This window comes from Tauraco erythrolophus, chromosome 24 (genome assembly GCF_009769465.1).
Source record: "Tauraco erythrolophus isolate bTauEry1 chromosome 24, bTauEry1.pri, whole genome shotgun sequence".
NCBI classification, from domain to species: Eukaryota; Metazoa; Chordata; class Aves; order Musophagiformes; family Musophagidae; genus Tauraco; species Tauraco erythrolophus.
In genome coordinates this window covers 6,769,829-6,794,779 of record NC_141488.1, presented here as the reverse complement: position 1 = coordinate 6,794,779, position 24,951 = coordinate 6,769,829, and the positions used below count along the sequence as shown (strand labels likewise).

At 44.1% G+C, this 24,951-nt stretch overlaps 1 protein-coding gene across 1 annotated transcript in view; it reads left to right on the top strand.

The window, feature by feature from the left end:
• Positions 1-24,951, top strand: part of CSMD2 (CUB and Sushi multiple domains 2) — a 287,646-nt gene that overhangs the window by 120,656 nt on the left and 142,039 nt on the right. Inside the window, exons 6-9 of the mRNA XM_086626228.1 lie at positions 8,479-8,591; positions 15,027-15,104; positions 22,307-22,394; positions 23,564-23,688. Coding sequence (XP_086482354.1) covers positions 8,479-8,591; positions 15,027-15,104; positions 22,307-22,394; positions 23,564-23,688 — 404 coding nt within the window. The remainder of the gene's footprint in view (positions 1-8,478; positions 8,592-15,026; positions 15,105-22,306; positions 22,395-23,563; positions 23,689-24,951) is intronic.

The following is a 24,951-nucleotide window of genomic DNA, read 5'->3' as shown; positions in this document are numbered from 1 at the left end:
AAATGAAGGATTAAGAACTTCAGTGTACAGATTCTTGCGGAAAAAAAAAAAAGTATCCATTTGGCTTTAGCCAGCAAATGTATCTGGGAGCAGACAGTAATTAAAGTTGATGTCAGTGACTGAAGTTTTGCTGCTGTGTGGGAAACATTTTCATCTTTTGATGGAATGCAAAAAAGAAGGAAAAAGGAGTAAGCAAGCTGCGAGTGATAAACTAAGCAGACTTACCTTCCAGTGCCAGCTTCTGCAAGGAGTAAGGGCAGGTATCACTGTAACTGGGAGGCTTTGGGAGCGATTTGTTGCTTTTAGAGCTAAAGCTGAATTCTGTTGTTAAAAGATCAGTGCAGCTCCATTGAGAGAAAACAAGAAGGTGCCAGAGGGTTTGAGGCCAAAAGTGCCGTGACCCCGTTACATCGGGAGAGGGATTTACCCTTAAGCTGCATCCAGGAACTGAGGCTGAGATGAAATCCAAATTGAAAGAATTATTTCATGTTTAGTACTACAGTCCTGAGTCAGTAATCGTGGCATTTGCTGGACCTGGTTGATTTTGAGCAGATCTCTCATATTCTGTCACTTCCAGTAAAAACCTGGTCTGGTTTCACCAGGTTCACTGGAGTTTGTAGGGTCATAGTATGTCTGAACACGCTAAGAAGTTTTTCACATTTCCATTTCTAAAATAACCTGTTCTCTTAAGCAAGTTTTTGTTCTGTTTGGAAAAGGAGGAGAGTATGGTCTCTGTTTGGAAAACAGCTTAAGTCTGTCCCTGGGGTTAGGATGGCCTGCGAGCCCCACTGTGGGGCTTAAAAACGTGCTGATAGTGGAAAGGGCTCTGAAGCCTTGAAGGTGACACGTGCTTCATTTGATGGCGTGCCACAAGCCTGGCTGGTCCAAGAAGTTCATTTTTGTTGCTTACAGACTTTTTTTTTTTGCAGAGTACTCCATAGTCAGGAGTCCTGGGGGACTGACTTGCCAAGGGTGGGGTGAGGTGGAGGCCGATCCTGCACGGTGTCTTCTGAGCATCTTCTCAGGTGGTGTAGCAGTGGTTTGGAAGCTGACTGAAGGTGCAGGTGTGTTCTTTCCATCCCAGCAGTGTTTAGTGAGGAACAAAACTTGATCTAATTACTCATTTTCCTTGTGAAAGTCCATTGTGATGAGATGTCTCTTGTGACTGAGAAATGAGGTCTAGAGGTGCTTAAGTATACTTTGTTTAAGAGAGTAGACATGCTGAAATAAGATGTTCGGAATTAATGGTACAGCTCTCATGATAATTCGAGTAGAGGTTTGGATGAAAAGTTAAAAATACAGGTGAAGTGAATAATAATACACGGAGATATGAAGAGCTTCTGCAATATGTCCCCTAGTTGCACTGGAAGGAGAATTAATCTCTGAATAGTTGAAATGCTTCAGTACAATGAAGACTGTGAAGAAGTGGAAGTGTCTGTCAAGGCTGATGCGGTGGAGCTACAAAGCAGCACTGGGGGTGCCAGCGCTTGGGGTGGCATCAGTCCTGGACCTCGAATGATTCTGGTTAAATGGAGCATCTGCAGCCCCAAAATGAAGCAGTTTGTGTATGTTTTCCTCCTGCTCTGCTAAGGCTCTGGGAGTGCACACTTGACCAGCATTTCAGCCCTTCCAGTCACGTCTGGCTCGTGTTGGAGGAGCCGTTGATGAGTCAAAGACCCAAGAAGGTCTCGGAGGTGCCAGTTATTAAACAGCCTCTTGGAAAAGTTTTTTTTCTGAATCTTAAAAGCTCAGAGCAAAACTCCCCATCCTGAGTTGTTACTGGTGCGACCTTGGAAGTGTAACCTCCTCTTGTTCTCTGTTAAAAGATAAACCAAAACAATATATATATATTTTTTTGGGGGGGTAAGAGGGAAGAAGAGCAGCTCCAGTGATGTTCTTTTATGTCTTTGGGCTCACTGAAACTGGTGTTTGACTACATCCTGATTCTGGACAGCACCAGGGCACACACATACCTGTAAGTTCATACTTAAATCCGTTATCTCAAAGTAACCCACTTGACATAATGTGATTTCAAGGAGAGTTCTTACCTTTTCTTGTGACCTTCAACTCCATGCTCTCCTGCAGTTGGCTTGTGTAGCATCCACACAATGAACTGCGTGTTGTATTTGGGCTTTTTAAGTAATACTGCGGTCAAATTCATGCCAGTCAAATTTCAGGGTGGTTAAAATTGGATCTTCTGTCTGCAAATATCTCCTTCCACTGTTCTAGTGCTTCTAGCTCACTTTCTGATGTTTTATTGATTTTTATTTTTTTTTCTTTCTCTCCATGTGGAACGAAATTAAAGCAGGAATTGGGATTGTAAATAGATAATGGTGCGTGAATGCAGATTAATCAGTGGCATCCATGTAGAGTAATACTAATTGTGCCAGGGGAGGAATGGCTGAGTGAGTGGTATAAATATTTAATGCCTGAATCCAACATGAAATACAAGAGCAACAAAAGAAATAAAGAAAATAGTTTAGTTGAGAGAACCACACTTCACTGCTTTTGCTCAAAAGAGGAGTTTTGATACCATTAACCTTTCTGTATTATGCAATAAGTGAATTAGAGGAGCTGCGTTTAATGTGGAGGCTTCAATTTCACTTAAGGGGGAAAAAAAACCTGCCTTAATGCTCTGGTTAGAAACAATACTGGAAAAGCATTCAGGATAAAATCAGTTTGTTAAAATGTGTGTTTATCACAGGCCTTCTAAACTTGCAGACAGCGTTCAGGGTGGGGGCTTGGGGTTGGTGAAATTCTGGAATTCCACAAGTGCTGCAGGTCATTCTGATGGAGCAAGAACAAGGGATGCACATCTCCCTGCGAGTGGGGGAAATAATGGTTAAGGAGCGTGTTGGGAGTTACAGCTGTGTGTCTGGGGGGTTGGGTTTCTTGGGTGGGTTGGTTTGTTGTTGTGGAAATTAAGGTGGTCAGAAAGGTAAATGCACCTAGTACCTGGTACAGCAGAGGAGACCTTTCCATGGTGCACCAGGGCTGTATCCACAGCGAATTCATCTGCAAACAGCAAAAAGCACCTGTGATGCTCGTGTTTCTCCCCAGCTCTTCTAAAACTTGCCATCATGTGAATTCTTGTCTTCCGTGTGTTGGGCCTCTCAAGGCAGTTGGTACCTCTCTGCTGCGTTGGTACAACAAACATCTGGGACTTGCATCCTGGTCACAAATGTCTGTAAATAAACTGTTCCACTGACCTCCTTGAACCATAAAATGACTCAGCTGCCCCTAGAGCAGTGATTTGTATTTTTTCTCTTCATTCAGAGAAGAGCTGAGATTAATCTGGTTCTTCGTGTTCAAAGCTGCCTGTATGCGAGTTGGACAGGAGCTCGCTGCTCTTGTTTTTCTGGAGTATTTACCTGTGGATGCTGTCCTCGGAGCTCCCCATGTGTGCTGGAAACCTAGCTTTGGGTGTCCCTGTATCACAAAGGGCTGCGATGTAAAAACCTGGTATCTGTTCTCTATCTGCTGTGCATAGGGTGAACTTAAATTGCAGGAGAAGATAAGTCAAGCTTAGACATGAAGAAGAAAATAATATTTTTAAATCCTTACTACCATTGAGTTGTCCTGAGGCTGTTGAATGCTCTTCAAGCATTTACAAGAGTTCCTGTGTGTTCTGAGCGCTGATTTCTGTGTGCTGGTTGCTTGACATTGTTGAAGGCACTTGAAACTGGATGATTTATTCCATATCATAGAATGGTTAGGGTTGGAAGGGACCTTAAAGATCATCTAGTTCCCTTAAAGATCATCTAGTTCCCTTAAAGATCATCTAGTTCCAGCCCCCCTTACAAGGCCTGAGCTGTTAGGGATGGTCTAACACGTTGTTCTTCATGCAAAGTGTCCACTGTGGTTCAAATGGTGTCTTTTGCTTTCAAGGACCTCTCATGGGTAGAGCACGAGACAAAGTGTCCAAAAACATGGTCCTTGTGGGACTTGACTGAAGATGTGGGTGAAATGATGTTCAGAGAAAGGCTGTTCTCGTGGTTCTCAGCCACCAGGCCAGGGAGATGGAGGAAAGGGCCTCTTCTTGCCCAGCCTGGCTGGCCTTGGCATCCTCTTTGGTTGCTCCAGACTCAGAAGGGTAAAGCTGTGGAAATTGAATTTTTGGGTGACAGCTCAGTTCGTGTTTCTCCGAGTGACTCCAGGATTAAAAAGATAGTTAATGTAAAATGGGAACCAAATTCCTGTCAGTGACCAATGATTGATTTTACTTATAAAACAGTTGTGATGTTGCTGCTCAGATGTTCTAAAGCTGTAGGTTTCTGTTAACGTGTTGCCATATTCAGGAAGCTGAATATTTAATCAAGTGATTCATATCTCCTGGTGATGGCAGCAAGAAAGGGGTGGGGAATGGACATGGAGAGGCTTGGCAAGTTTTGCAAATTGCTAATAGATTTATTTAATGAAAAAAAAGCCTGGAATATTGAAAAATGCAGTGGCAGAGGTCCAAAATAGAAGGGCTCTTATTTACATGACTCACGGGACTATTAGAAATCCAGTCGTTGATTGGGCTGATGATAGGTGGTGACAATTCAGTGCACATAATGTAGCACAGAAGCATGCTGGGGAAGGTGGAAAGGAGTTCCAGCTGCTTTTAATTAGCTCTGTGCATTTCTAAGCCTCTGTAGCTCCTCCTTTTTCTTGAAGACAGCCAGGCAGCATTGGGTTTATAAAGAAAAACGACGTGACCTTGAGGAGCTGGTGGTGCAAACGCTGTACGTAGTGTTTCAGGGTGCAGTCAGCATCCTCTCCAGGAGCCCGTCGCAGCCTTCATCCTCTGCTGCTTTGGGGCTGCTGCCAGTCTGCCTGCGGGTGTAGTGGCGCTACTGGTGCTGCCTGGTGTTGTCCCAGTGCGTGGGCGAGGTGGTGGGAGCTCCTGCAGGAGGCTCGGGGTGTTTGTTGCTTTGTTTTCTGTGGTTGCTGTTGGCTCTCGCCTGCTGAGCATCTTTCCTGTTTCATTTGAGATTCATCAACAGCCGTCAGGGCATTTGCATTCAAAGACCATGCAGCTGCTTCAGTCCAACTGTGTTTATCTGTAATTAAATATTCCATTATCAATTAACCATTAATGCTTCCTAATGATTATTTTAAACCTGTGGGAGTCTGATGGTGAAAAGCTAGTAGTTACCTGCAGGTGAGCACGATGTTTTCCATTAGATGGGTAGCTCTAGCCATGTTGTTTCTCATGCATCAGAACATTTCTGCCCTTGACCCATCTCGTCTGGTGCTGGGCAACGTGTGCTTCAGTGGGAATGAACCCTGTGTCCTGCAGTTGTCCGCTGCAGACCTGGAGGTGGCAGCTGGGGAAGAGGAATTGGAAGACGGGGATGCTCCTTTTGTGGTTGTGTGGGGTGGCCTTCCTGCTGAATCCTGTGAAACAGGAGACGCAGTTTTGGGATGAAAGCATGCACCTTCTAGCACATTCCCACCTTCAGCACTGAAGAAGGGGTGGTTGGTTTTTTTTTTTCTCCCTTAGGTGCTCTGTGTGTGTAGGTTTGCAACTGCCGTGGGGGTGGGAGGAACAGTAGTGTTCATGGAGTAAATCTTCCATTTCCATTGTATAGAGGTTTCTCTCCTTGGGATATGTGAGGGGGCTCAGTGCAGATGTAGAGCCTGAAGTATCTCTGCAAACAATTAAGCTAATCAAAAAGTAAGGCCTTTATTTTCCTGAATTAATTCTATTCTATTACCTGGAATCAATTAAACCCCACAACTCCAAAAACCCTGCTTCATGTGTCGTATGGTGCGTTTCCATCTGCTTGTTCCAGTGATTTCTTTGGAATTTCCTGACACTTGGCAAAGATGCTCTGCTCTGGAATGTTTGGGTTTAGCCTGAGCTTTGTGAAGAAGGAGGCAGCTGCTTCCTCTTTGCCATCAGTGTTGGTGCATCTCAGCTGTGGCTTCAATGCCAGATGTGAGTTGGGTGCTGATGACCAGCAGGACCAGGGATCCAAACTAGCTCCAAACACCACAACCTGATGTTAACAACGAGCTGCTTAACTTCAGAAATAAAAGGGATAGGAAGATAAAAGGGAAAAAAAAAAAGAGTCTGTTAAGCTGGAGCCCTAGAGAATAAAGTGGTTTTGTGCTGAGAGTTTGGGCAGTGGTGTATATGGAAATGAGGACCTGATAGTGGTTTCTTGGCTGATTTAGTCCTCTCAAAAAGCTGTCAATGTCTTAATCAAATGACATATGGTGCTGTTGAAAATTTACGCATAGGAAATTCAGGGAACCGTTTTCCTTCACCCTAAATCTTCTCTATTTGTAGCAATGCAAAGTGGGTGCAGAGCACTGTGGTTATGATGGATTATGTTGGTTTTTTTCTACTCCTGCTTTTGCCTTCGGTAATTATTTATGCTATTGCAAAGGTAGCAAGAAGTGCAATCCATTAATTTTTCTAATTGATTTCCAAAGTGTTAATTCACTCAGTGGTAGGACGGGAGCGCTTTGTGTATGTGGGGTCCTTGGAAGGTAATAGGGGACTATTCACCTACAATGAAGTGTATGTCCAAGTAGATTGCTAGTCTGCAGGCTACTGAATCCACTTCTCAAAAGGATGTGTGTATTAAAAAAAAGAAGATGGGAGACAGGAGAGTGAAATTCTGCTTCGTTGAGGCAGGTTAGTTTTGTTGTTCTCTGGTTCTTGTATCAGGCAATTGAATTACTTGGCTTTCCAGTTACGAAGTGAAGATTTGGCTCTGCATACCTAAAGATTATTTATGAGAAGTTTGACTATTGATTCAGAGTGAATAATCAAATAGCCTTTGGGGGTAAGAGTATTAAGTTTAAAGATGTTGTCATAACAACCAGCCATAGTAACTTTCTCAGAATTGGTTTTAGACATCCCGTGTTTGATCTCAGCCCACAATATGTTTGTTTGAGCTTAGTTATTTGAAAAAGTTTCAAATTAAATTAGTTCAGCTGTCTTTGAGTTCTCCAAGGATGGCAGAGTGCCATATGGAATCCATTTTTGTAACACCTTGTGTTTGAAAAGGGTCTGCAAAATCAAGATGAAAATAATCGATAGAGAAATGATCAGGAACAATCTTAAACAATTTTACAGTGTGAAGAATGTTTTTAGCCGTGCTTCATAATTATGCAGAATTGAGCCACGAGATAGCAGTGTTTAAAGTCTGTACTGTAGGTGGCAGAGGTGCATTAGTTATGCAGCATCGTCATCCCTATTTCATTAACGAGCAGAGCAGATCACATTGCAGTTCATCTTCCATTAATAAATACGCTGCCAAGTACCATCCTGGCTCCCTACTGTTTGCCTTACAAAAAGGTAAGTTCACCTTTGGAGGTGGTAGTTGAGTGAAGGACTTTTAAAATATTGTCTAGGCTATCAGTTCAGCTGTTGAAAACGCGCAGTAATAAAATCTTTAGTATCTTTTTGAACGGAATAGATTTCCAGGGTCCTTTTACTTTCACCTAAAAAAGCATAGGTATTGGAATGCCAATAATTTTTAAGTAAGTGACAATCTATGATTAAAAAATTAAATGGGCTTTCATTAACAATAATAGGGTTGCATAATAGCTTTTGTCATGGTAGTGTTGCTCTCCTTACCGTGGTTAATGTTGCCATTAAACACCTCAATTCAAGGGTGCTGTGACTTAGGTGAACGTTGTTCAAGACTAAGACTTGGCATGTGACAACTCAGCCAAGAATTATCATCCGGAGTTGAATAAAGCAAACAGCATAATACTTGAAAACAAACAAACAAAAAGGTATAAAGATGTATGAAGAGAACAGTTGCAAAAGGGCTACTAATGGGCTGTGGAGCTTTCCACCTCGTGTTTGATGGCTGTAATCTTTTCCAGGTTGGGATAGATCATAAATCATTGCTTCTTGCTGGCTATTTCCAGTAAAAGAAAATCATTCTTGCAATCCTTTCTCTTCTTCAGTTAAAATAAACATACTTTTTTTCAGCAGGGTTAACCGAATAGGAAGACAGGAGCTGAGTGAGCTTGAGTCAAGCTCATCTGGCATAGTTTCAGTGTAGTGTGTCCCCTGAGATGATTTTATGTCATTTCTGTGTGATAACCATAAGATACAAAAGGTGATAGAGCTACGAGGCTCTGTTACTCTGGGGAGACACGTAGGGCTCCTTCAGCTCAGAGCTCTTCTGTACCTTCTGCTCTCTTTGTGGTGCAGGAGGAGACTAGGCTGTCTGGGTTGTCCAACTGGACCCGTTCCATTTGTCTGGTACCACAGACAGTGGGAGTCCCCAGCTCAGCCCCCTTTAGCTTGGAAGGAAGGACTGGAAACCTCTGTAATCACAAATGTGCAAGCAGCAGGTGGGCAGCTAAGCAGAGGGATGGATGCACAGAAACAGCCCCGAGGGGAAGGAAACTCCGTCAGGGTTCCGTGTGCTCCTGTAGGAGGAGGGCTACCTGGAAGGACAGATGTGTGGGGTACAATTCCGTCAGAATAACGTTTGGCTGTTCTTGGTTGGTTTCTTGCAGGTTTACTGGGATGAATTTGCCTGCCCCAGTTATCAGCAGTAAAAACTGGCTGCGGCTGCACTTCACGTCGGATGGCAACCACAGGCAGAAGGGGTTCAGTGCCCAGTATCAAGGTAAATGCTTACTGCCTGGTCTCACTATTCACAACCTGGTTAGCCCAGCAACTTCTTCCTAGGAATATCCGATTGACTTCCCCGCATGATCCTTCTGTATCCTGTTGACTGTAGTTTTCCAGCCAGGTATCCAGGTGTTGTCACACAGAGAGCTACTGTTGGGGATTGTTGGGAGCGCACACGCTTGTGAGCCCCAGGAAGATGGTTTGCAGTGTCTGCTTCCTGGGTGGAAGCGGATGTTCCCTCACCTGTGGCTTTGCAGGACGTGCTGTGTGGGATGTGGTGGTGCCAACGGGGCACTGCTGGGCGTGGGGTGGCGAGTCCCACAGAGACTCTGTTGGCACTGAGCCTCTTTCTAATGAGATGTGAACTGTCCTGTATTTACTGGCTGTCCCTAGAAGGGTGGATTTCAGGATTGTGATCTTAAGATGCTGTTGGGGGAGAGGAGGAGGTGCTGTTGGAGGAGAACCAAGATGCTTTGGTTCATGAGTCAAGCAGAGAAAGGATCCCGTTGTGCTCTGGTCCGGGGGCATCCATGGGTGACTGCAGTTCGGTGCAGCCAGTTTGGGACCAAACAGTCACCAAAGCAGGTGGGTTTGGGTGGATTCCTTAGGACTGGTTACACCCTTCTCTCCGAGGATTTCGAAGGACTTGGTGGGTGCAGTGGTGTGGAATCACTTCAGGTGGCCGGCGCTGGAGGCAGGAGCAGGGAGAGGGAACATGGAGCAGGGAAGGAGCAGGAATGACACCCAGTTCCTCGTCCACCCTCCAGTGTGTGTGTCAGCTAGTGCAGCAGCTTTCCTCGAAAGGAAGAAATGACTTTGAGAAAAATACCTCAGCCCTGGACTAACAGGAACGAAGTGAGAGGGAGAGGAGTTTCCTTTGATAAATCTGCAAATTTGCCCTTTTTGTTTGTTCCCAGTTTATTGAACCTTAGCAGTGTTGGTATGGCCTCAACATGGGCTTTGCTCTATGAGTCACCATTGTTATTTAACTTATTTAACTTTCCTTGCTTTCCTTTAGCATATAAATTACTTTGAATTATAAGAAAAAAGCCTTTGTTTTTTCTGTATAACACAAACGACTGCGTGCAGCTGATGGCTTTTGATACGACATTCTCCTTTGCTGTCATGATTGCTGCTTTCTATTAAAACACCTGTCTGAATCATCCTTTTTTTCTTAAATAGGAAAGTAAAGATTAATGTTATAATTTCCTCTGATTAGATAAATGTCAGGGGGTTCTAATCTCGCACACTCCTTAAACTGTTTTGTTAGATATAACGAACTGTGCTTTTGTGTATTGAGTGTTTAAAAGATGAACTTAAAAATGTGCTCTTGAAATGGCATTGAAGCAGGACCTCGGTCTTGCTGGCAAAAGGAATCTGACACACATTCTCCGCATGCTTACTGTTTTTTCTGGAGTTTGTCAGGTTTTTTCCATCTGTTAGGAAAGATTTCAGTACTTAAACAAAACCAAACAAGAAATAAAGCAAAAAAAAAAAAACCCCAAGGGTGAAGGCAAGATTTTTGCAGTCAATGGAATCTGTGTCTGTAGAACATTACAGATGCCAACCCGATGTCAAAAAAACTCAGCAGAACCCTTCTTGGTGCAACGTAACCTCGTTTGAACAGGGGTGTTTTAATAGGGATAAATATATCCAAACTAATAGGTAATGCCATAGAAAGAGCAACTAAAATGTGTTTTTCAACAATAGGCAAGTAAGCAGAGCCCAGGATTGTCCAAGAAGAGGAAGAGAGGGTTATGCTAAATCTAACTATTTCTCTGTTTTCTGAAGATGTGCACATACATCATTTATTAACTTTGTGTCCTGAGACAGTACCTGGCTTTGATAATCTATAAGTAGTTTCTCTTCCAGCTTGTTTAATATTGATACTTACTTTTAGCAGAACATCATCTTTGTTCCTTCCATTTTAGCTCTCTAATCCATGCCCTAGTTTGAAAATCTCTTCATGAATGTAAAAGCAAGGTTAGATATAATCAGCCCGTACACAGGTTTTCTTTGTTGAATGCAATTAATTCGTTCCCTTCCGGAGAGAGTTAAAATATTTTTGCTTTTCCTTCTCCCTTTTGTGTAAGGTCAATCTTGCATTCTTGCAAATACTTTTTTCCCCACGGTCTGTAAAAGCAAATAAAAGGGACTGTAGAGAAATCAGTGCATTAATTTTTTTTTTTTAATTTTTTTTTACACCTTCCTCCTGCTCCTTCTGCCTTGGTTCCCAAAAAGATGCCGTGTACCTGCAGGTGGTAAGGAGATAAGGTGGAAGTGCCTTGTCCAGGGCAGGTGCCAGTGCAGGGGTCGGGCACCAGGTATTTCTGTCCTTCCCATCAGCAGAGCAATGAGGTGCTGTGAAGGAGGCAATGAAGAAGCTGCTGAATTTAAAACGATGCTAAAGGCATCTCAGTGCTCTGGCTGGTGCAGGCCAGCTCTGCACATACTCCATTACAGAAGCTGGAGCCCAAATTGCTTTTTAGCTGATTGTTACCAACACATAATTGCATCTTTTATTGATCTCCCCGCCCCATTCCCTTCCCCTTCTGTCCTCCACCCCCAGGTAGAAAAATAAATGTGCTACTGTGAAGAAAATTAACTCTGTCCCAACCAAAACCAGTACAGCAAGTTTCAGCTGCCACCAGCAGACCTGTTGCCTTTAATAATGGTCTGTTGAACTACCTGGTGCACATACTGCACCACATAAATGGCTTTTAAGGATACGTCTGTATCTGTAAATATATTGGCTTAATTTTTGACAGATCTCCCAATCTTTATGTTGGATCACACCTTTGGGCTGCAAAGGAGTTACAGCTTAAGCTGTGCAACCTCTTGAGTCTCCTGAGACAGTGGCAGGAAAATTCTGGTGCTTGTTGCAGGCTGTGATTCCTAAAGATCCGTTGCTTAGGCTGGCGAATGGAGGGTGTAAACGAGTTACAAAGGGGTTGCATTTGGAAGTGTTTCTCTTCACCTCCAACTCGAGGAGGAGTCCCTGTAAGCGACCTGCTGTAGCATCCCAGATGCTGCTAAAATACCCCAGGCAGGAGGAAGAGGGATTGAGGTGAGTCTGTATCCGATAGCAATCCCCCAGTAAGGAGAACAGAGGTTCATGGAATAGATTTTTGCTGAAATGCTGTTTTCCAAATTAAAAATAAATAAATAAATGTCTCCTTAAATTCTCGTTTAGAGCAACATGAAATGGTTTCAAACACACACCCCAGACTGCCTGCTTGCTGGGAAAGCTTTGTAATGTCATCTTTCAAATTTGACAGGACGCTGAGTATTGCATTAGATCTATCAGATGTGTGTGAGCAGCAAAACCTTCCAGAAAACAGAGGAATTTCTGTTCATCCAATTATCCTGACACAGTCCTTTGTAGTGCTGTTCCACATTCAAATTTATAAACAAACCAGGTTCTCATATACCAGATTTTTGAGGGCATAGAGTGGGAGAATTGTTCATATTTATTTATTTATTAAAAAAGCAAAGTGATACTGTATTCTGACTTGTTCTAATCCAAACTGAGCAATTTGTAAAGCTTGACTTTTCATCACTATGTCTCCATGTCACAAACAAAATGAAGGATGAAGAGGGGAGCATATAGTGATCTCTATCAATTATTGTTGAAAGAGACATGGTGCAATTAGGGGAGTGTATGCTTCATGGGTAATGCACTTCAGTTTCTGTATTTTTGGACTGGTCCTTAGTAAGGAATATCTGGTTTCTGCTGTTTTCATTACTGTTAGGTGTGTTGGATCTGGGCTTTCCCTTAGTCACAAATTTGGAGTGGGGCTCTCTGTTTAGCCAGGTTCTGCAAGGCAGGAAGGACCAGAGGTCAACCTTTGTTATTAAGTGTATCCTTTAAAAAATTTGCAATTGTTTGCAAGGCCCAGATGTGTTGCAGCTGTGAACTCTCCATACCGATTGCCTTCTGCTGGGCTCGGGATGCTCAGCAGCCCTGTGAAATCAATGCAAGTTGCTGTGGCTGAGCAGACAGTGTGCCCTGATGAGCAGTGCTGACCCTCCCGGGGGTGTGTTACCCCCTCCACGGTGTTGGCATCGATACAGCGTGTAGGGCACATGCCAGTGACCAGAAAGCTTTGCTTTTGCTTTATGGCTGCAGGCTTACTGCACCGTGCCGCAGCGAGCAGAGCTGTGCCTTCTGCATGTGGCTGGGAGAAACCTTCACTGGTGATTGTATAAAGTAACTTGTGCTGGCGAGTTGCGGAGAATATAAAATTGGAAATTATTTTTATAAAGCTCCTCTCTTACCGATGGTGCCCCAAAGCGCTTCACAGAGCAATGAATTAGATGTGGCAAAGTCACGAGCCGTTGTACATCCTGCAGTAGCTCGAATTTAGCCTGAGGTACTTGGGCTTGACTTTATTTTATTGGCTGGGACTGTGGGGTTGTCCCTGTACTTGCTTGGGAAGTGCCAGAGGATGGTTAACTGCAGCATTACGGAGGGTGAGCGGAACAGGACCCCGGTGCTCAGTCCCCCTGCAGCATCAGCAGGAGCCCGGAGAGCCCCAGCCCTGGTGCCACCCTCTCCCCTGCAGATGGAAACACCACAGGGTGGCACAGCCAGGGTCTGCCCGGGGCTGCGGGCAGAGGGGCTCAGCTTTGGTGGGGGCACCGAGCAAAAGGGGCCGGGGTCTTGGCACAGAAATAGGATGCAGACTTGCCCAGAAACTTCAGCTTCCGTAGCCCCGTGTCCTTCCTTGGGTCCCTTGAATAGGGTGTGTTTGGTAAAAACCTTGAGGTCAGACTGCAGACATCCCAGAATTACCATGCTGAGACCTGGAGGAATATGTGGCTTTGGGTTGTTCCAAGACCTGTTTTTCCTCTTGTACATTTGCGGGTGGATTACAGTAAAAAAAGAAACAAGCATGTTAGATTTGCTTTGAAATTTAATTATTTTTCTCTTCTTAAAAAAAAAAGGCAAAAAACCCCCAACAGATTAAAGTTACTAATAAGACAGACATGAGCAACATAAGCTTTTCTTTATGAATATTTTTTTAAGTTAACACGGACCTCAGTTTGAAGTTAAAACCACTTTATTTAAAGAGAAAGCAAAAAGCTGTAACCAAACGATGAACAAAAAGCTCCAAGCCAGCATCTGGCTCAGAGAAGCACCACCTTAGATAAGCTTCACGGAATAACGCCTGACATCTCCCTGTCTGAAGCTCCTGCAAAAACAGATGTTATAAACAGATTTTTTTTTTTTTTTCAAAGCCAGAAAAGGATGATTAAAAAAAACTTGTTAGTTATAGCGGTAATTTTTCTTGACAACTTTGTCTTAGAAATGTGCTAATTTAGGGATGAAAGACAGGATAAAGAACAAGAAAAAGAACAGTTTGAAGTGGGAGATGGAATGATTTCTCCATAGATAAGGACTGGCTCATCAGGGAAAGGATCCTATAAAGTGATTTGGACATCATGCTTCCTGATGTGAAGTTAGTCTTTAACCACATTAGCTTCCAATATGCCAGTAAAAAAAAAAATCCGTTGTGTGTTAGTCAGAAATATCTGTGTGTGCTGCAGGAAGCCCTTGTCTTTTACTACTGGTGTCCAGATGGTTTTGGCAGTGTGGGTTTTGTGCAGAACCCTCTTGTGCAGAGAGAGTCTCAGTAACAGCAAGTCCAGATAATAAAACCAGCTGCTCGGTTACGTGGGGAACTTTCGTACTGCAAAGAAGGATGGGGCTCTCCTGGTGATGGAGGGGTGGGAATCTGGTTGCCACCCTCGTCTGTTCTCTGCTGGGTGAGGGTCCCAGGAGCTCTGGGCGAGTCACCACGCAGGTTTTGTAATGGATGTGCCAGCGGCTACTAACACCGGGTCTGTAAATTTGCACTTCTCTTTGCCAGCAGTGTGGTTTAACATGGCCCTTTTTTCTGCTACTTTACTGCCTTTTTGGGTCTACTGTTTATGCAGATGGTATGTTCAGTTTTTAGGTTGCGGGGTGTCACTCGAGTGTTGTATTCCCATAAAAGCAGAGAATGGCTTTACTGTATAATGTATTCATGGAATAACTCCATCACTAAAACTGGGTGAAACTAGCTCAGTGTTGTACTGTCACCATCCCTGAGGTTTCTTAGAGCTTCTCTTTTGTCCCTTTCCCATTTTTAGTATGTTAAGCAAAATGATGTGGTTACAGAGGGGTGGGGGTTTGTGCCCCATTTTTGTATTCCAATTGGGTCAGCTTGGCTCAGATCCCCAAAGACACCAGTCCAGAGCTAACAAGGTAAATGACCAGGGGGGCCCTAATCATTTTGAGGGGTCAGCCTGAGCTGCACGGCAAAGGTGCAGGTGTCTGTGGTGCAGGTGGGGTACAACTGCTGCTGCTTTTTCTTTTTAAATAATCCCTAACGCTTAGCTGAATCTTTTCCTTATCTTTTGCTTTGTTTTAAATCTCTCTTTGTAGTCAAAAAGCAAATTGAACTGAAGTCCAGAGGGGTGAAGCTAATGCCCAGCAAGGACAATAACCAGAAGACATCAGTGTGTAAGTTTTTTGGCTCCTCCTTACGCTCTTTGTATAACGATCTCCTTGAACATTTCATTTGACTTTCCAGTAATCTCTAAAACTTCGTCACTCTTGAAAGTTTTAATGCTGTTCCCTCTCTTCCCTCTGCATTACTGCATCACTTCCTTCCAGTGCTCTATTCACAAGCATATACTAACTGGTTAAAGTGGGAACGGAGGGGATCGGTGTGTGCATTTAATATATACTGTATGCTTCTTGCTCAGTGACAGGCTGCGGGTTGTGACTTCTGTCATCTCTTAGCGTGGAAAGTGTCAAACTAAACAATTTTGAAAACTGAATTAATGTTACTGTTGTAAAATTAGGAGTAGGGATAAGGAACCACACCAAAAAAGACCTATTAGAAAATCTACAGAGGAAATAGCACTCTCTCTCTTTTTCTTTGTGGTTTATTTAATTATTCGTCCCTGCAGAAAAATCATACCACTGCTGTGCGAGGGCTTGTAATACTGGTTTTTATGGTCTCCCTGTTAGTTCCTCACTTTCAGTGTATCTCGTGGTTGATGTGTTAGAGGCGTGCTCAGAATGTCACTTTGTCACTGATGTGTTTTCCTCTGGCAGTAAGTGAATCCATTAGGTCCGTTCATCTTTGCATTAGGTTCCTTTCAAATCTGAAGCAAGACTCATGGTTTCTTTATGGACGTGACTGGAGAGATGACTGGGCTCTTAAGGGGGCTCTAAGACTGAACAGGAGGGATCCAGATGAACTCGAGTTTATATTTCATATAAATTCAAATAGGAGCAGAATGTAGCGTTTCTTGAAATAGTATTTAGAGGAGAGGATGTAATTGCTCATTTTGTTGCATGGTCCATTACACCCATCAAAGAGGTACCGTTTGGACATTTCACTCGCCTGAATTTCAAAAGCAAAATTCAGTTAAGAAAAATGGATGAACTGAATTTAAAACATTACTCGCTGTCTGAAATGAAAATGGCTCACTTCTAAGCTCACAGGAGAGTGCTTATAGTCTCCAGTTTTTCAGGAGCAAGGCCCAACAAGGTACTAAATAGCAGCATGTAAATTGCCCAAAATAGCCAGAGCAGAAAATGGGCATGTTTAGAGAAAATTAATTCAATTTAAAAAAAAAAAACAACCCTGTATGCAAGATGTTCCTGGTCCTATGATATATTCTTGCCAAGAAGAATTGAATTGTAATAAATATTTCAGTTCACTTGAGAATGAAGTTCTGCTGGAGAAGATCTCTGGCTTTGGCTGTGTGAGCGCTGGAGGCAAAAGGATGGGGTTTGGGGTGGGATCTGCTCTCTGGGATACTGGGGAATGTGGGGAAGGGAATCTTCATGGAGTGAGAAACGTTAGCCTGGTTTGGAGGCATTCATTTGCTGCGTATGAATTGAGAATGTTTAGGATTCCTGTTGCTGCTTCCCTGTAGCAGTTCTGCCTGTGGCTCACGGATGTTGCCACTGACCGTGGGCAGCACGGTCGGGAGAGGTGCTGAAGGCTGAGGAAGAGACAGCAACTCAACTTTCCTTTCTAGTGTGTCCTGCTCTGTCCCAGTCGTGTTCTGCTTTTGAGGATAAAAGTGCAGGAAGTTCTTGTTGCCTCTGCCCAGTTTATCCTCACCCAGTGGAGAGCAGGTTCCAGTCTTCAAAGCTGTCAAATCAGCATCTTGTGTAGTGCTAATCTTGTCATATTTGATAAGGCAAAACAGAGCGTAGGAAGGCAGCTTAGCCCGAAAGCTATTAAGCTCTAATAATATAGATGGTGATAGTGCTGTGGCCCAAATTCCTTTCCGTTCCCAGCACGGTGCATGCCACAACCCTTGTGCCTTCAGCTCCTTCCGTGTAGCCTGCTCGCAGCGAGGGCTGGATTGTAAACCCAGATTAACCTCTATCTTGCACAGCCTTCTGCTGGCACGCTTCTGTTACAGGAAATTTTCAGCTTCAGAAATGCTGATTCCAGAAAAGATGCTTCCAGAAAATGGTTCATTCTCAGAAAATGGAGCCCAAACCTTTTTCCCTTGCTTTTTTGATTTGCACGGCCAGCCATGCTCCTTCTTCTCTCCAACTTTCATGAACTTATTAGTCTGCATATGCATCAGAATTCTACAGGGGATACAGGCTGGGTAAAGGTCTCTGAAGTTTGCTGGTGTTGCTCTTGTTTCATCTGGCTCAAATATCAGGAATTTAGAAATTTCTGTCTCTCTTGGCATAGCTCTAGCTATTACCCTGCTTTATTTTCAAAGACTTTCTTACAGCGATGTTTTCTAGTGTCTTTGCACCTGTCCTAAAATTATGCCTTGAAGAATCCATGGCCCCAGAAGGCAGCTTGTGGCCACGTGTGTAAATACCCCGCAGGTCTTTCAGCGGATTTCTGTTTTTTGGGATGGACACTGGGGCTACTGCCAGGTCCTGCCTGGCCAGATTAAAGCCTGTGTATTCCTGGGTCTGGATGGAGGCAGTGTGTAGTCACGTAACGGTGCTATTTCAGAAAAAGAATACGTGAAAATATGGGATTTTGGGGGGAGGTGCTAATGGCGTTTGGTTGTAGTCAAACCTGTTTATTTGAAATTGAAATCAAGTGCCTCGTGCTGTTCACCATCCCTAAAATTAATTGGACGTGTTGCTTTAATCCTTTTTAGAGGAAAACTAATACAGCTCTGGAGAACAAGATACAAGAAATAGTTTTAAATTTTAGATTGCGTTTAGGAGATTATTTCTTTTACTGCATGCGGTATGTAAACGTGTATGCTCCGTGTTCACACAGTGGTAAAACCGTGGTACTTTGCTTTCACAAAACAGCCTCAAAGTTGCTTTTCTGACCTTGGCATGAGGCACACCTGAAGAAGCACTGCTGGGCGTTACGGGACGGGGTTGTATGAAGTAGCGCCAGTTCTGTGTGTGTTCACATTTTCAAAATCTGTTTGAAACGTACAAACGCGAAGTTGTGTTGGAGGTGTTGACCAGCTGTAGATCTCAGACAAGCGTATGGAAGCTTCTAGATACTCAGTGTAGCAGCAAGCCTGCTTTCTGCGTCAGATGTTGAGGTTTGAAGGTGTGTGTGGGTCCTGCTGGACTGCAGCAGCCCAGAGCGAGCACTGTGCTCCGGAGGGACTGGCACCGGGTGTGCGGTGCCAGGCAGGACACCACCTGGAGGAGCTGTGTTTGGTTTGAGTAGGGCATGCTTCAAACACAGTCTTTGCAAATGGGCTTTAGAATCTGGCAGTCTGTAAATCTTACCGAGCTCACATACTTCTGAACTGTTCTGAGATAACACCGAGATGTGAAATATGGGTTCAGAATTCCCAAAGTTAAAAATTTCCAGCTGGAAGTGGTCTACTCCAGTGTTAGGGCCTTGCAGCCCGTGTCTGTACCCTTTTCACGTTTGTGTATTGCTAATATGTGAGTATTAAACATCTGGATCAGTATCACTGAGGCTCTGGAAATGCTTAACGCTTGCCTGGGTGCTGAAGGACCTTCCTGGCTTGGAAAGGCAGCCAACACTTGGTTGAGATGAGCACGTTATCAGTAGGTCAGCTCTCCTGCTTTTAGGACTGAATTTTGTAACCCATTAGCTTGACCAGATGGTTGCATGGAGTAACTGCAAGTCTTAGGGTGAATATAAAGATCAACCTCTTAAAAAATAATAAAAAACAACAACAACAACAACAAAAAACAACAACCCACCACAAACCACAACAGCCAATAACTGCTAAAATTTTTCCCACCCCCACACCAGTAGAAGAGCTCGCTTGCGTGCGCTGTATTTCTCATGATGAGAAATATTGAGTCTTTGTAGAACTTTTCTAGATGCTGCTTTATTTTGTAGCTTATATTTTACATCCCTGAATTCAATAAAAAAATTGTCCCTTGGGAGTCTATCAGTGAACTTTATTAAGACGGAGGGATACAGAGAACTAGAGAAGGTTCTCAGTTCCTTTAGCAGGTGGATTAAATTACTGTGGCAAACAAAGGAATCGTAACTGGCTGCTACTGAAGACACGATGAGAAGGAAGTTGGAAAAATCAGGAGACAAATGAAGGGGTGGAAAACTAGTTCCATGGTTTGGGGGAGAGAATCTTTGAGCCTGTAATGTAGAAATTGAACAGTTGGTCACAGTTTTTAAAATCTTTTCCTAGTGACCCTGATTTCATTTTGGAGTGCTACAGCCCGGGTGTAGATCAGTCACACCTTCAGGAAGATGAGCACAGAACCCACAGCAAATTCTCAGCATAACAAATATGGTTTATGACCTTTGGTTTAGTTATGTTCTTGTGTGTGTGTTTAAAACAAAAGATAGAAGAACAAAAGTTCCTGTAAATGACCATCTAATCCATCCTCCACTTTCCTTTTGCTCTCCTTTACATTTACAAGTAAAATATCCCAACTGTCATGATATGAAGATATCTTTTCCTCTTGTTCTATCTTATCTGCTCTTGGGTTTATCTGCACGTGTTCTATAGATATTAATAAAATGCTAGCTAACAAGAGCAGAACTGGTTTTAGTCTTCAGAAATAAGATTGCTGACTGACACCCTCCCTGCCTGGTGCCTGGGGGTTTGGCTGATCTCTGCCTTGCTTCTTCCCAAAGCTTTGAATTGGAGGCTTCGAGGTTCACTGTTGTCTGATGTGGGACATAAAATAAATGGATGTGATACCAGTACAGAGTAACGTGGGCATAAATGATGTTGTCTGGATAGTCTTTTGACCACGGGAGAGAGGATTTGATGTGGAGAGGTGATCTGGTGATGTGCTCTGCAAGGGAGAGCACCTGAGTGTGTGAAAGCAGATGGATACGTAGAAGCTGTGTTTGTGTGTGTGAACGTTGTGGGCATATCTCGTGTAGTGTGGCTTTATCTGGAGAAGGTAGAGAAATGAAATGAGAAATCTTAGCACGTTTCCTTAAATACCGTACAGCCCTAGTTTATACATTATATCCTAAGTGATAATTTTACTTTGTTTGGAGGCATCTGTCTGCGTAGCTAGGCAGTGACTTAAGAAACTCTACAGAAGTTGGTGTCACCCGTGTACTTTGTTCAGCTGACCTTTCGTTTCTCAGAAGCATCTCAAGCACCAGCAGGAGGACTCTTGGAAGCTGATGATTTCATTTGCAGAAGGATCACCAGATTACCTTCCATCTCCGAGACCCGCTGGAGTTACCCGCTCCGGGAGCAGGGTTTTGTCGTGGCTGCTTCAGTTCTCAGGGTGCAGTTGCTGACAGTACCAGAGGTGACCCCCTGCTCTGGGCAGGGGCTCCCTTCCTTCCGACCCTGGTGTACCTTCAGAATCGTCAGGATCTGTGGAAGGTGGCAGCAAAGCTTTGTTAGATACAACACACAGCTGTCAAAGGAGACCGTGTGCTGCTTTCATGCTTCTGTCTCTTGCTGGTGTCTCTCCGATTATGAATATGGAGAAGAGAGAAGGCAGTCTCTTGGGACCTGGTTTCCCAAAGCCATGTCCCTGTTACTCAAACACACAGAGGAGACAGTGGAGCACTGGAGTGCCATGGTGGGACGCCGAGCCCTGTGCGGCGGTGGGGACAGCCCCAGCCCCGTCTCCGGGTCCCACAGGCAGCAGCACAGGAACCGCGCTCGGAGCGGGCTCCAGCACGGACTCTTTCCACATTGAAGGGGATGGGATGAGGTGTTGGTGCCTCGAGCCAAGGAGGAGGAGGTCACAAGCTGTGACGTTTTCAGCACGGGCAGCCAGCAGCGAGGTGGAGATGCCAGTGGGAGCAAAGTGATCCTTCTGTCCTTTCAGGAGCAGTGTTAGATCTTCCAGCTGTAGTGCCTTGACTACGCAAGGTGTAATTACATGATGAGTAATTACCATATTTAAATTTAATATTTACCATATTAAAAACCATGTAGATTTGGTGTTGAGCAGTATGGTTTAGGGACCCTGACAGTGCAGGGTGAATGGTTGGACTCGATCTTGAAGATCTTTTCCAACCAGATGATGCTATGATTTGTTGGTCTTGCCTTTTTGTGTGTTCATGCTGTGCAGTCTGTGTTTGTGTAGACGCTCCACGTGCTTGTCTTCCCATGTCAGCATCTCCGTGCACACACCTCCGTGCCTGGCACCGTGCTGGGTGCCATTCAGATCTCAAATTGTTGAGCCAACACGTCTGGTGTGAGAAACGTGATTTATCACCGCACCATCATCCGTTGGGCAGTGGTCTGCGGGGCACTGCGCTAGCGCAGGATGTTCTGAAGTATAATTGAGGTTTTTCCTTTGATCCAGTGACAGGCAGAGGTAGAAGGGAAAGGTGCTCGCTCGGGACTCGTGCTTCACCACTTCAGCATCGTTGCCAAGAAATGTTCCGTTTTCTTTGCGTCCTTCCCTTAGTGATACAGGAAAACTGAGTCACGGAAACTTCTACACCTCCGCCACAAAATCTTCCCTTTTCCCGTGTTATTGTGTGTTTTGGTAGTTGCTGGAGTTCAAAATTGCAATGGGTATGTTGCCAGATCTCATCTCATCCTTGTCAGGAGCCACGCGGGTTATATCCACCCTGAGCCTGTGCCTGAGTGCTTGTTGGTGCCAGTTGACAGGCTGGAGGGGGAAGGTGGAAATGGGAAGATGGAGAATGAAGTTTGAAGGTGTTTGTGCAGTGCTGATCACCGCTTCATAGGTTTCACGTTTGTTGGCAATGACATTAAGGTTGCTCCATAAAATTTTTCATATTCAAACTAAATTACTTGCTTTAAAACGCTAGACTTGCATTTCCCTCTCTTTTCTCCCTTTTGTTCTGTGCTTGGTTTTTCCCCTGGTATCATACACCTGCCTTTTCATCGGGTTGGGTTCTTTCCCTGGCACCACTCCGGGTTTGGAGGGGCGATGGGCTGTCACCGTGTCGTCTCACAGGTGGCCGTTTTAGTCGCAGGCTTCGGAAATGGGCTGTTTCATTGGTGTAATTTTGCAGAATGAAAAAAAAAAAATCTTTTCGGGGGTACGTCTGTAGTAGAATGGAGGGAAAACTGCGTCCCTAGCTGGCATTTCCTAGAAAACACTTTGTATAAGCTGAGCTGAAATGATTCCGGTTACATTCGTTTCCAAAGCTGTTGTTTTGCTAAACAAAATGGAACACGTTCAGGTTTTTGAGCTACCGATTGCCATTTTTCTCTCCACATCCACCAAGACAGTTGATGAAAGAATGTTTCTTTTGCTATTCTTTCTCTGTATGTGCTGTTTTTGCTTTGTAGTAACTCAGGTTGGTGTGTCCCAGGGACATAATATGTGTCCAGACCCTGGGATTCCCGAGAGAGGCAAAAGAATAGGCAACGACTTTAGGTAAGAACCTTTTACGTGTGTGTTTCTGCATGCTGCAAAGCTACTGTTTGTAACCGTTGTGTGTGCTCCTTGGCATCTCGTAGTCTGTTTTAGAGACCATCTGCACGCCTCTGAATGTATGATGTCTGCAAAGCTTGCTGAGAGTAGTGATGTAGAAGAGCAAGTGTGCATAGATGTGCCCGTGTGTGTTTGGGAGACCGTGTCCCGGACGAGGATCTGTAGTGATCTCTCTGTCTCTGAGTATTTCTCTTTTCACAACATGGGCATTCAGCCAGACTTGTGTAATCAATGCTTGTTGTCATTCCCCCCTCCAGTTAAGTGCAGAGAGAACTGCCTTAAACAGCAAAAAAAATAGCTTCTCACATTAGCTGAAGTCACAGCGTGGCCCTGCCCCTCGTGAATTTGAGGTGACTTCCCAAAACACGGTGAAGTTCTTTGTCAATAAGTAGACATGGTGCTAGATAATTGTTTTCTTATAAAGTTGAAACCAATGCTGTTATTCCCTTGTAGTTGTATTTAAAGTGTGCAGGAATGAATCAGCCTGCTGTTAGCAATGGTGAATCAATATTTAATCTTATTTTGCTGTTGATGGCTGTTTTGTTCACTAAAAGTGTCTTTCAATTTAACCTGAGTCCATCAAATTCTCCTGAAATCCAGGAAATGGATCGGAGGGGTGAGGATGGAGGAAGGGGAATTCCCAATACTCCCTAAATGCCATAGGATAAACTCTCAGCTGCTGTAAACTGGCATTGTGTCACTTTGGTGAATAAGCCAACGTTGGCTTAAACCAGCAAAGGATCTGAATCCGAAGTGAGAGAATAAAGAGCAAATCTTTCAGTAGTAGATAAAGATTTTTTTTTTTCCTTTGTAAGAATGCTGAACATGTCATCTCTTGGGGCTGAGCGTGTGTTCCCACACAGAATAAAATTCCCACTGAAGTTGCATTGAAAGACTGGAGTCTGTTGGTGGACGCTCAGCACCCCAGGCAAACCGTGCCCGGCACAAGCAAACGCACGAGGCAGGAGCTCATCCCTCCTTCATTCCTGCTGTTGCCCGGAGGGCTGGGGAACTCCCTCTGCTCACAATTCGGAGAGTCACGTCAAGAAGTGCCAAACCTGTTGCTGCAGCAGTGTGTCAGCTGCTGACCCCCTCCTTGTCCTCCCTGCCAGGTTAGGCTCCAGCATCCAGTTCACCTGTAACGAGGGCTATGATCTACAGGGGTCCAAAAGCATCACCTGCAAGAGAGTGAGCGACATAATTGTTGCATGGAGTGACCACAGGCCGGTGTGCAGAGGTGAGCAGACAAATTTTCCTGAGTTATTAGGACTAATGAGAGAACCCAACTCCTTAATATCCCCTTCGTGCATCACCCGTTCCGTCCTCCCGTTTGCCATGGCTCCGTTAGGATCCCTCAGCCTGCCCTGAACGCCATGTGCAGGTCCATTCTCCAAACCTGGCCCTGGGCAAGGGGCACGGCTGGCACAGCCACCCCTCAGTGCTCACAGCTTGGGAAAGGTGAGTGCCCTGAGTGCCTTTGTGCTCTGGGAAGTGGGATTTCGGTCCTGCCAGTGTCATGGTCGGAAGTCAGTAGGATCTTTATTCTTTTCTAATGGTGATTCTTGTTTTCTGGCTGAGCAGGAGTATAATATGGGTTTAAATTTTCAGTCTCTTCAGCACAAGCCTGAGAAAGAAACCTTTGCTTGGCTCTCATGTAATTTTTTTGGTTCCAGAATTTCAGTTTTTAAGAAAAACACCTGTTCCTGTGCGTAATGGAACTAATAGAGTATTTCCATTAGCTGGGGAGCCTCATAAGCTGTTAGCTCTGCACCATGTGAATTGTATTTGTGTCCTTCATATCTGGTACTGTGTCCCCACCTCTTAGCAATGCTTTCTGTCCCCTCTGTTCTCTCTATTCCAGATGTTCCTTTTTATGGGATAAGAGGGAGAGGGGAGAAGAGGTGAAAGCCTGAAACAAAATCTGGAAAAGCTAAGATGGAGGGAGATTCTGTTATTGGAATGTGCTGCTAGTAGGCAGCAACATGGGATTACTTGGCTGTAGTTCCTAACTAGTGTGATCCCGATTATCCTGTGGCTCAGCCGTGAGCCAGCAGTGAATGGAGTTTTCTTTCAGCAGGAAAAAAAAAACTAATGCCCATTTTGCCCTTGGCCATTTTGTTTTCGTTCCTTCCCTCTCTCTTAAAAAGTGGCGTGCATAATTGTGATATTTGTAATGCTAATAATGAACAACTTGTAATATTTTGAATTAAATCCCTCTAAAGCTCTTAAAGTCATAAATTGGTATTTTTCTGTTCTTTTTTCTTTAATTTCATCTGCAGATTTTTTCAAGGTTTTGGAATCCCATCTAATTCTTGAAACAAGCCTAGAATAAATTCAATCAGTGTAAGAGGATATTTGGCATAAATATGTGACACTATAAAGGAAATTTATGGTGTCCTCTTGCAAGAGATAAGAAGGGATTTGCCGGCATTATTATGATTCTATGAATCAACTTAATTTTTTTCACCCACTAACTTTTGGGGTGTTTTTCTTTTTAAAA